The sequence below is a fragment of the Mauremys mutica genome, chromosome 1, assembly GCF_020497125.1.
Source record: "Mauremys mutica isolate MM-2020 ecotype Southern chromosome 1, ASM2049712v1, whole genome shotgun sequence".
Taxonomy (NCBI): domain Eukaryota; kingdom Metazoa; phylum Chordata; order Testudines; family Geoemydidae; genus Mauremys; species Mauremys mutica.
The window spans coordinates 337473346-337485357 of record NC_059072.1 but is presented as its reverse complement, the minus strand read 5'-3'; the positions used below and the strand labels follow the sequence as shown (position 1 = coordinate 337485357).

At 41.3% G+C, this 12012-nt stretch overlaps 1 protein-coding gene across 5 annotated transcripts in view; it reads left to right on the top strand.

Annotated features, from left to right (window-relative positions):
* DEUP1 (deuterosome assembly protein 1) overlaps positions 1–11431 on the top strand; it is a 93922-nt gene extending 82491 nt beyond the window's left edge. For 4 of the 5 annotated variants that reach the window (XM_045019933.1, XM_045019917.1, XM_045019950.1 and 1 more), the window contains 2 exons: positions 3947–4238; positions 11227–11431. In XM_045019933.1, coding sequence (XP_044875868.1) covers positions 3947–4238; positions 11227–11400 — 466 coding nt within the window. In that variant the 3' untranslated portion in view covers positions 11401–11431. The remainder of the gene's footprint in view (positions 1–3946; positions 4239–11226) is intronic. The other variant, XM_045019925.1, reaches the window with a different exon arrangement.
* The last annotated feature ends 581 nt before the right edge of the window (positions 11432–12012 follow it).

Here is a 12012-nt window from a genome sequence, read left to right as displayed (position 1 = left end):
CTCTGTCAGGTCCATCTTGGGGGGTGGGGAGCCCAGAACCAAGTTCTGGGTCTCTCCCCATTTCCCCAGCCAGCTCCAAACTGACACTCCCTCCTCTGGCCTCTGTGTCTCTTCCGGACAAGGAGGCCACCTGATCTTTGTCCCCAACACCTTCAGTTGGCATCTTGCAGGGGAAACTGAGGCACCCATACAGTATTCAGAGAAAATATTAAGGACATTCCCACTTCATCACAACAGGTGCAACAAAATATAATACTGTATATTGAAGTAGGCAAGTGCTGCTTCTGACTTTCCACTTTTAATTGACCTTTGTAATCTTGTGGCACTGATGCATTGTAGCTTCATTTTATATCGGCTTACAGGGCGGGAGCCAGGGCCGGCTCCAGACCCCAGCGCGCCAAGCAGGCACATGGGGCGGCATTGTCCTGGCAGGGCGGCATTTGGCTCCGGCGGACCTTCCGCAGTCATGCCTGCGGGAGGTCCACAGGAGCCCCGGGAGGAGCGGACCTGCCGCAGGGACGACTGCGACAGGTGCGCTGGTCCCGCGGCTCGGACGGAGCTCCCGCAGGCATGCCTGCGGATGCTCCACCGGAGCCGCGGGACCACGGGACCGTCCGGAGGGACTGGGGAAGGGCGGCGCAAGCGGCGCGGCGCGCCGCCCTGCTTGGGGCGGCGGAATTTCTAGAGCCACCCCTGGCGGGAGTGGGGGGGCACCACCATTTTGGGCCCCACCAAAAATTATACAAACCTGCCGCCTATGGTGATATTAGTGATTTAGGAGGTGGGATTCTTCTGTATCAGTTTTTAGCCAATGTCTGAATGTTAGGGGCATTACGCTACTGTCTTTCAGCTGAGACATAAAACCAAAGTATGACCACTTGTGGGCATTAAAGATCCCTTGGTTCGGTTTCTTAAGAGTCAAAATGTTAACTCTGGAAAACAGTCTAGGGGCTTGATCCTGTATTATTGATGTCACTAGGGATCTTGTAATCAGGGGCGGCTCCAGGCACCAGCACGCCAAGCGCGTGCCTGAGGCGGCAAGCCACGGGGGATGCTCTGCTGGTCGCCGCAAGGGCAGCAGGCAGGTTGCCTTTGGCTGCATGCCTGCAGAGGGTTTGCTGGTCCCGCGGCTTCGGCGGACCTCCCGCAGGCGTGCCGCCGAATCCGCGGGACCAGGGACTTCCTGCAGGCAAGCTGCCGAAGGCAGCCTGCCTGCCGTGCTTGGGGTGGCAAAATACCTAGAGCCGCCCCTGCTTGTAATTGATTTCATTAGGAACAGTATCAAGCTACAAATTACAGTTTGGGTTATTACATTTTGCCTGTGTAAATTTCCCTTGCAGTTTCAGTTGGATGGGGGTTACTTTGTATCCACCACAACAATGAAGTTATGCCTGTGCTGTATGTGTATATATTAATGATTCCATCCTAGACCAAATGATAATACAAATAATAAGCAAAATGCAAAAACTTGATGAATGGTTAACCTGCACCTTTTCAGAATTTGACTTGCCTGTATAAACAAATAGTCATGTTTTCACAATTTTTCAGATCTTTCCATACCTTTAATCTTGTATTAAAATTAGAACTCTGTTTTTACACATTATGGTAGATTGAATTGGCAGAAATTTAAGGTCAAAATGATCAAACTTGACTGTCTAAAGTTAGGATACAAAATCCATAATAAGGCATCTAAATATAGGTGGCCTGTTTTTCAAAGTTAGTGTGCAGCATAGATCCATTGACTTCAGTGGAGACTGGGGTTGCTAAGCACCTTTGAAAAATTATGCCACCTATATTTAGGTATGTAAATATTTTTTGTTTTTACTATCTTAAAAAATATTATAACTGTGGACCCGCAGGTTTGGAAATGTTGGCCTTTGTGAAGTAAATTTCAATATAAATGAGTAATAACTATTATTAAATACATAGAGAATCAGGTTTGAAAAACAGAACACAGAGACCTTTGCTGTGGGCTTTTAGAGGAAATTACTTTAAAAAAGGTCAAAACACAAAATGAGCAATTCCATGTTTTTATTATTCATGCCAGCTCTCATCACTGTAGAGGCTTCTTCACTGTGCCCTTAATCCAACAGCGGACTAAATAGGCTTTAAAATGGTGGGGTGGGGAGGATTTATTCTGTGCTCCAAAGAGCAAACCGTATCTATTCAGTGAGCGGTAAGGAGTAAAGTGGAAAATTCTGCTAAAGGTAGAGTAAACATTAGATGACTCTGAGTGTCTTACTTTCAGAGTATCTCATCTTGGAGTGGATAATAATTACAGCATTCCAATCGTTCTGCACCTGAGTATTACATTCTGCTTATTTTAATCCCAACTTCATTTGTAATTAGAGAAGATATTCTTCATTACTTCTTTGAGGTGGCCTTTACATATTCCCACTTGTGGGATGCTCCCTGCTCCCACAACTCCAGCACCAGTGAACTTCTATTTAAAAAGTATTTTAAAAGTTCCTAGTATTACTGCATAGACACCGCCTCACAGCATCAAATATTCAAAATGAGATTATACAAGGTCTGTGTGGTCTCTAACTGTCTCAATTCCTTCCTTTCTGCACCTAGCTATGGGAACAGGGACCTTCACTCCATGCTTGGAGACTATTTTATAAAGCCAACTTCCTTTGTACCGAATAATGTTGTGCTCTTTTGAACACTTGTCAGATTTTACCACAGAGGTGTTGGTATTTCTGTGAGAGATAACATAATAATTGTCAAAGTTTGTATACTAGTATATTATATTAGTAAAATGCTTTGGGATCCTTTGGGATTTAAGTTGGTATACAAATTTAGGATTGCTATAGTGTTTAATTAAAGTAGGTATTGAGTACTCCATGTTACCTACAAAAGCAGAACCCTTCTTTGTAATAAGCTCAGACTTTAATACAATGGTGAAAACTTTTACCACTACGAAAAGTATTCTAAGAGAAAAACCTGCTATGTAAGCAAAAATGAGGTTATTGGATTTTTCTGTTTTTCATACTTTGGTACATATTACAAATAAAAATACAACTGGAAATTATTCTAATTAAGAAAGCATGTGTATAAGTAAGAAGAAATCAAAACCGTATGCTATTTCTCAGTATATTTTTAGCAGTTGCTCAGACAGCTACCAGGAGAATTTGTTTGCAATGGGTAGCAAGTAGATTTCTTTTCTTATACAACAATTAATTACAATAGCTGTTACTTGACTGATCTTCAGGTAGATAAAAAATGTATGATTTCACATCTACTATGGATTACACAGTCAATAGGTCCAAAGATTATGGAGCACCATAACACTGTACTTGAAGGATTTTTGAATCAGCTTGAAGTTCTTCAGTTATTATTGTTAGAGAAAGAAATACCCCTGTTCAGTTTAAATATGTATTTAATGTTTCTTCTTTTCTCATTCTTGTTTTGACCCTGCACTCATTGAAGTCAATGGCAAACCTTCCTATTGAGTTTAATGATGCAGGATCAGGGGCTCCACATGCTAAAGCTTTAATTTGATTTATTAAAAGTATCAGTTCTAAATCCTAGGCACCTGCATGTATTTACATCCATACGACGTTTGAATGGATCAAAATCCACTAACCAAAACACCATAAATAAGGTCTCCCCTTCCTATCTCTCTTACATTCTCTTATTCTAGCTCGTTGTATCAGTTAAAGCATGAGAAAATATAGATGTTAGCAGGCCTGCAGGTCAACTACATTGGACTGTATCAGACCAAGGTGGGGAATAAATTTCAGAAATTAATGTCATTCTCTGAAAGTGCCATGCCCACTACTGTTTTAAGCTGATTTTAACTTATCCGTCATGGAACTCATACATGAAGCAGTTTGAAAAGCAAAGAGGACAAAATTATATTAACAGAAACCATGGCCTAACCTCTATGTTTCATAGTTTAACTGGTCTTCATATTTTGAAAACATTATTTTTATTATTTTAGAACTTTCCAAAATAAAATAGAATGGCAAATGAAACCTATGCAATCCACTATCTATGACCTCTACAGAAACCAAAATCTTATTCTACATGGTCAAGGGGATATCATTGGTACTAAAAGTGGCAGCAGTTTACCGTCTCAGAGACTTAGCAGAGATCATGACCAGAAACTAGATGGTAAATCTCCATCACCACCAATGTTATATCCTTCATACTACAACAGCCCATTTCCTGAAAAGCACAGATGTGATGTTTTACTGAGCCATGTGTACAGTGTGGAAGAAGTCAACCCAGTGGTGAGTAGTTATTTTACTTTAAACACAGAGGTGGTCAAAGTTCAGTCTATAGGCCACATGTGATTCATGGATTCCTATAATATAGTTTACACTTGCTGTTATGGTATATTTCATGCTGAGCCATACATCAGTGTTAATGGTGATGGTGGTTATCATCCGCTATTATGAAAATAAGGTGGGAGCTTCAGGCTTTTACCAAGTTGCCAGTATGGCCTTCAGCTGGGGCACCCTGCTTTAACAACTCTATCACAGTAAATTCATAATGACTCTAATAAGGACCCTAATGTGCTGTTAGAAAAATAAAATTTCTTTAGAAGTAGATTAATGGATTAAATGAAAGGAATCTGTGTACCTGTTATTCTAGGTGTAAACTATTGTATCCAAACATGAAGGAGAAAATCCTGAATGTTGTTATCTCTATTTTTCTTAAAGGGAAAGAGTAAAATTATAGCATTCTCAGTCCTCTCCATGTCACTCTTCACAGTAGGGTGTTACCCATCTCCATGGCAACTGGGGGCAGACAACTTCTTTGCTGCAAGCCTGAGTTTAGGACTGCCAATCAAGAAGAATTGCCCAGAATTCTCTGCCTCCAAACTGCACATGCTGCAGACTCCAGGGCTCCCTTTGTAGCGAGAGAGAGAGTGAGTGTGTGTGTCAATTTCTTCATTGGCTTTAGATTTTTGTCCTCAACATTGTTAAACGGAAAAAAAATATTCTTTTGGCTCTCTGAAGTGGGTTTGAAGGACAGCACCTTTCCTCCCTGTCTCCCCTCACAGTAAATGGCAGACAAGGACAACAGGCCAAAAGGAAACTAGCTCCCAGCCAGCGCATGGGTTAGGTCCATGTTCTGACAATTGAGCAGAACGTTTGAAAACTGCCTTTATTGAAACCAGGCCAGTATCTGTGGCATGAGTCATAGAGTACATTTTTCAAAACCCATCCCGGCCCCCACGCCCCATCTTCCCCTAGTCATAGGGCCCCTATTTCAACAACTTGTAGAGCAAGGAGGAAAGCTTCACTGGAGCCTCCTGACTCTTGCGGGAGGGCAAGTTCTCCCCATAGCAACCAGGAGGAAAAATTTCTGCTCCCAGACAGCCTGTAGGCAAGGTCTATGCCAAGGTGCTTGAGAAGACCACAAAACATGCCCTCTTCCTATAAGCAATTTTACCTGTAAGGCCTCAGCTGCCATGAAAAGTTAGATTAAATGACCCCTGTGATCCTGTCTAATCTTATGGTTCTATACCAGCTCCTGTGACCTTTCTGATACTGATGGGTAATTTGCCTTCAATGGCTCCAGCTCATTCCTCATTTTGTGCAGTCAGTCCCTAGTCAGCACAGATCCAGCAGCAGGTAGCATGAGGTGAAGTGATTCAGATCCTCTACTCTGGTAGGTAGGCCTTCCTCCTCTCCCCTTCCAATCTACAAGGGTGCCACAGGAGGTCATAAACTGGCCACTATTTTCCTTAAGGAGATATGCAGGATACATGCCTGTAGACTTTCCTTACAATCTCCCAGGAATAGCACTCTCCCCTTCATGGGACCTTTTCCCAGGGATTTTTGACCTAGGGACTGGTGAAGGATCTTAGCATTTAAAAGGACAGCATAAGAACATAAGAACGGTCATACTGGGTCAGCCCAAAGGTCCATGTAGCCCAGTATCCTGTCTTCCAACAGTGGCCAATGCCAGGTGCCCCATAGAGAAAGAACAGAACAGGTAATCATCAAGTGATCCATCCCCTGTCACCCATTCCCAGCTTCTGGAAAACAGAGGCTGGGCACACCTTCCCTGTCCATCTTGGCTAATAGCCATTGATGGACCTATGCTCCATGAACTTAGCTAGTTGTTTTTGAACCCTGTTATAGTCTTGGCCTTCACAACATCCTCTGGCAAGGAGTTCCACAGTTTGACTGTCCGTTGGGTGAAAAAATACTTCCTTTTGTTTGTTTTAAACTTGCTGCCTATTAATTTAATTTGGTGACCCAGAGTTCTTGTGTTATGATAAGGAGTAAATAAACTTCCTTCTTTACTTCCTCCACGCCAGTCATGATTTTATTGGCCTCTATCATATCCCCCGCATTAGTTGTCTCTTTTCCAAGCTGAAAAGTCCCAGTCTCTCCTCATATGGCAGTTGTTCCCTACCCCTAATCATTTTTGTCGCCCTTTTCTGAAACTTTTCCAATTCCAATATATCTTTTTTGAGATGGGGCGACTACAGCTGCATGCAGTATTCAAGATGTGAGCGTACCATGGATTTATATAGAGACAATAATGATATTTTCTGTCTTATCTATCCCTTTCTTAATGATTCCCAACATTCTGTTAGCTTTTTTCACTGCCGCTGCACATTGAGTGGGTGTTTTCAGAGAACTCTCCACAATGACTCCAAGATCTCTTTCTTGAGTGGTAACAGCTAATTTAGACCCCATTGTTTTATACGTATAGCTGGGATTATGTTTTCCAATGTGCATTACTTTGCATTTATCAACACTGAATTTTATCTGCCATTTTGTTGCCCATTCACCCAGTTTTGAGAGACCCTTTTGTAGCTCTTCACAGTCTGCCTGGGACTTAACTATCTTGAGTAGTTTTGTATCATCTGCTATTTTTGCCATCTCACTGTTTACCCCTTTTTCCAGATCATTTATGAATATGTTAAATAGGACTGGGCCCAGTACAGACCCCTAGGAGACACCACTATTTACCTCTCTCTATTCTGAAAACTGACATTTATTCGTACCCTTTGTTTCCTATCTTTTAACCAGCTACCAGTCCATGAGAGGACCTTCCCTTTTATCCCATGACAGCTTACTTTGCTTAAGAGCCTTTGGTGAGAGACCTTGTCAAAGGGTTTCTGAAAATCTAAGTACACTATATCCACTAGATCCCTCTCGTCCACGTGCTTGTTGACCCCCTCAAAGAATTCTAGTAGATTGGTGAGGCATGATTTCCCTTTACAAAAAGCATTTTTACTCTTCCCCAACAAATTATGTTCATCTATGTTTCTGACAATTTTGTTCTTTACTATCATTTCAACCATTTGCTTGGTACTGACATCAGGCTTACTGGCCTGTAATTGCTGGGATCACCTCTGGAGCCCTTTTTAAAAATTGGCATCACATTAGCTATCCTCCAGTCATTTGGTACAGAAGCAGATTTAAATTATAGGTTACAGACTACAGCTAGTAGTTCTGCAATTTCACATTTTGAGTTCCTTCAGAACTCTTGGGTGAATACCATCTGGTCTTCCTGACTTATTACTGTTTAGGTTATCAATTTGTTCCAAAACCTCCTCTAATGACACCTCAATCTGGGAAAGTTCCTCAGATTTGTCACCTAAAAAGAATGGCTCCGGTTTGGGAATCTCCCTCACATCCTCAGCCGTGAAGACCAATGCAAAGAATTCGTTTAGTTTCTCCACAATGGCTTTATCGTCCTTGTGTGCTCCTTTAGCATCTCAATCGTAAGCATAAAGTCTTAAATCCTCTGCTGAGAGAGATTCTCCCCTTTAGATCCTCTAAAGAGGCAAAATCTCTAAAACTGAGGCTCTGAGCAAGATACATCAGACTCTCAACTAAGTTTTCCAGAATTAAGCACAGAATTAAGCACAAATTTAGCTTCACAAGTGCTTGTTTTCTTAGAAAATGAAACATCAATAAGTAAGTTAATAAATAAAAATCGGAAAGTTGATGAAGAGGTGTTCGATTTTTCCTCTGCTGGTTTATAAAGGAGTGGGAATTTCTCTACTGAGACCTACTCGTACGTAACGACTACAAATTCTTCATTACTCTGCCTCAAGTTAAGCCTGCTGCAGTCTTAAGTAAAGGAGATAGTTATACTAACTGAGGGAGTATTCCTGCCAAATACACAGACAGGAAAATAAAATAATTCAAACAAAACTTGGATACAACTGCCTCAGGGCTGATAGTGTTGCCTGCAGTCTCTTATTGTGGGAGGTCTATGCTCAATTTGGAGGTCACTAGGAGTGTGCACAAAGAAAATCATGACATAAAATCTACTTTAACTATGCTTCCCTAACAACTTTTTCAAGAATGATGCTTCACCTGACTGATTTGCTATACATTCAAATATATGTTCCCAGGGCAACCATAGAATAGCATTCTAAACTCTGATATCTTTCTAAATGTTTTGTTGGTAAGCTCTTTAGGGAGCACAGAGACAAAGCAGTCACTGATGCTTTAAACAAGGGAATAAGGGGTTTCCGAAGTCTGGGCAGATTTCCCCCTTTAATTGTCATCTGGGAATGAATTATCTAAGAAAATGGGTGCTTGAGATGTCCAAGAGACAAGTTTATCCTTTCCCCATGTACATTAAAATAAACCAGCACTATCAGTAAGAACCTTTGTGATATCAGAAGATAAAAGGTGCAGTCGGCCATCTTCTACTCATTGGAACAACAGAACCAGCTTCATGAAGAAACAGTTATTTTGGAAAGGGCACAAGATTCTTTGTGGTACAAAGAGAAACAATGACATAGAAATCTCAGGTGTCTCAACAAGTCCATAAGGAGATCAATATTTTAAGTGAAAATACTGAAATCCATCATGGCAGAATTTTCTTCCCCAGACATCAGAATACAAAAATAAATTTCCTGTAGTCCCTACTGATCAGGGAGAGTCACCCAGAGATACTTTAGTTTCTGCAACACAAGAAGCATTTTCAATACATAGCATTCCCTTTTTGGACTTGTAACTTCTATGCGGTTCACAAATGCCATATTTAATCCCTCCCTTCAAGTGAAAAGGATACATGTCTGTCTTTCTGTGGACAACCTTCTCATCATGTTACTCAGGCCTCAGCAGCCATCACAAAATACCTTCAGAAACAAAAGTTTGAGCAAACAAGTAGAAGGGCCAATTACAGCACTCACAAAATTCCAGCATTTAACTTATCTTCTATGATAACCTTTATTTCAGAAGAGAGACAGAAGAAAATAAAGTCTGACATTAGCAGACCTCTACTAAGACAAAATCTCTGACAGCTCCTTGGCTTTTTGGTCTTGTGTATACCCAGCACAATTGTTTCTTTGCTTCTAGCTAGCAATTCCAGCAAATAAGTATATAAAGACCTTGGTCCAGATCCAGTACTAGCGTCTCATGTTGAATTCATTCTTAATATTATTTAATAGCTACCTGATGTTGGGTCTAGATAACAGATGCCATGTGGACTCTTATGTGTCCTTATGTGGGGAATATGGTTCCTAGATGAGACATGAAGTATAACCTGCCTCATACTATGGACTTCCAAGCTCACTCCTCCATTTTCAGCAGATGATTCTTCAAAAACGTGGTGTTTAACTGCTCAGAAGGCAGAAAACCTTCAGCATAGCTTAGATTAGTAATTTTGTTTATGTCCTGGATGGAAGCCTTGTCTCTGTTTCTCAGGGCCTTATACAATGAAGAAAAGTCAGGGTTGGTCAGCTCAGGAAGACACACTTAGAACCAAGTGATGCAGTCTAGCTTTTTGGTGCATCACACACCAGGTTGGAAGCCTGTTGGTGAACCTATTTGCATCCAAGTCCAGTTGGAAAACCAGAAGAGATACTGGGTGAGAAAGGGAAACTCAAAAGCAGCAGCTGTGGTCCCCTAATCTGAGAAGCCACCAAATATTGTTGAGTCTTTTGACTGTCTCAAGCAGCCTCTGTGGCCTTTCTACTAGTATTCCCATATTAGACATTTGCAAAGTGACAACCTGCTTATCTTGTCATACCTCTCACAATGGATGAGTGGTTCAGTAGACTCCGAACCCACCTCCATTTGGAACTGCTTGTGAGTCATCTATAGAGGAATGGACATATGCAATCACTCAAAAAAACCCACAAACAGTTACTAACCTTTCTGTAACTGTTGTTCTTCAAAATGTGTTGCGAATGTCCATTCCACTGTAGGTGTGTGTGCCTGTTGGGGCATCCTCTTCTGTATCATGCACTGAACACAGGCATAAAAGACAGAGCAACCCCAGACCCCTCCTCAGTTCCTTCATACCAGAAGACTCCAATAGAGAGGGGAAGGAGGGTGGTTCATGGAATGGACATGTACAATCACTAGAAGAAGAAGAAATGGTTTCTGTAACTGTTGTTCTTCAAGATATGTTCTGCATGTGTCCATTCCACGACCCACCCTCCTTCCCCTCTCTATTTGAGTCTTCCAGTAGGAAGGAATTGAGGAGGGTCAGGGGTGGCTCCACCCTTTGTGTGTGCATTGCTCATGCAGTGCACAAGACAGCAGAGGACACTTATGCCATCCTGATGGATACCGCTAAGGAGAAAAGCGCTGCAGCAGCTGTGCACTGGAGTACACACATACCTAAGTTAAATGGACATATGCGACATCTCAAAGAACAACAGTTACAGAAACAATTTGTAACGATTTCTTCTGGAGAGTTCTTCCTGAGTAGCAGTCCTAAGTCCAGCTCAGACCAAAGATCTGGTCTGCTCCAGTTGCCGTGGAGATGGGGAACATCCCACTGTGAAGACTATGTGACATGGAGGTCCTAGAATAAAAATTCACTGGTAGGAGAAATGAGGTGTAATCCACACCAGGTTGAGGCTAATACTAAGTTTTTCTGAGTGTCTTGGTTGCTAGTATTACTGAATTAACATTCTTTTAGGGGACTATCTAACTTCTTAAGATGCAAAAAAAAAAAGGCGTTTTTATTCAATATATCCCATCATTTCAAACAGTGTTTGCTAGAGGCTATTCTAAACTACAGCAGGGACTGAAGAAGTGTCCTATGACTGGCCCAAGGGTCTTGAGGATAGCAGGGGAGCCAAATTGTGACCAGCAGTAGTACATTTAAATATGTAGTGACACACCTAAGGACTAAGTCTATGTTTTAGTAAAAGAAAATGTGCAAAGTTACCAGCTTGTAAAACTTAAGATGAAAATTTTGTTTTATCCTTCAATAATGTAAAATTATTGCTATACTTTCAGTTCTGTACTAACTGTGCCTGCTCTATGTATTGTTCAGCTTCCCCCAGAGATGTCTTTACCTACAACTGTAACAGAAAAGTTCTTTCAAGAAGAAGAGAAACGAGCAAAAGAATTTGAAGAGATTTTAAATTCACACATTGAAGAACTGCAAAGGCATTCTGAAAATACTGTCCAAAAATATGCCAGGCTAAAACAAAATAGACATATATGAGCCGTTTAGCTTTTTATATGCAGTTTAAAAAAATAAAGGTATAACCAAATAGTTACGCTTCTGATTCTCAAAACTAAAATCTGCTACCATTTTCTTGAATGTACACAGAAGACAGCTAGTGTCTTGTAATATAAATGGGGGGCAGGGGTTTGCATTCCTATATTAACATGACACATTTCTCTGTTTTGGCTTTAGTTACAGAGTATATTTGCAATCTAAGACATATCTAGAAATTAAATATGTAATTTTTTTTGTCTACTTGAATTGTGTGCTCCAGAAACCCATTTGGACCACTGTAAATTAAGTAAAGATACATGAAACTTGATGGGGTAAGGGAGCTATATAATCAATGGAACTGGCCACTTGAGACTAGACCTAGTCTAAGGGGATTCTCTAGCTTGCATAGAACTGGAATAACAGTTTTACACTGTCCTATTCCCAGCTTATAGAGTCAGGGACATAGCTGTGCTCTGGTTATGCTTGGCTACAAGGATAGCCATTTATGTCCATTGCAGCTGAGCCTGCTCTAACCCATGTTTAGGACCAGGCAAGCCCACGGCATGGTCGAGTAGGGAAAGGGCAAACATATCTTGAATTCACCTTTCCCACCAC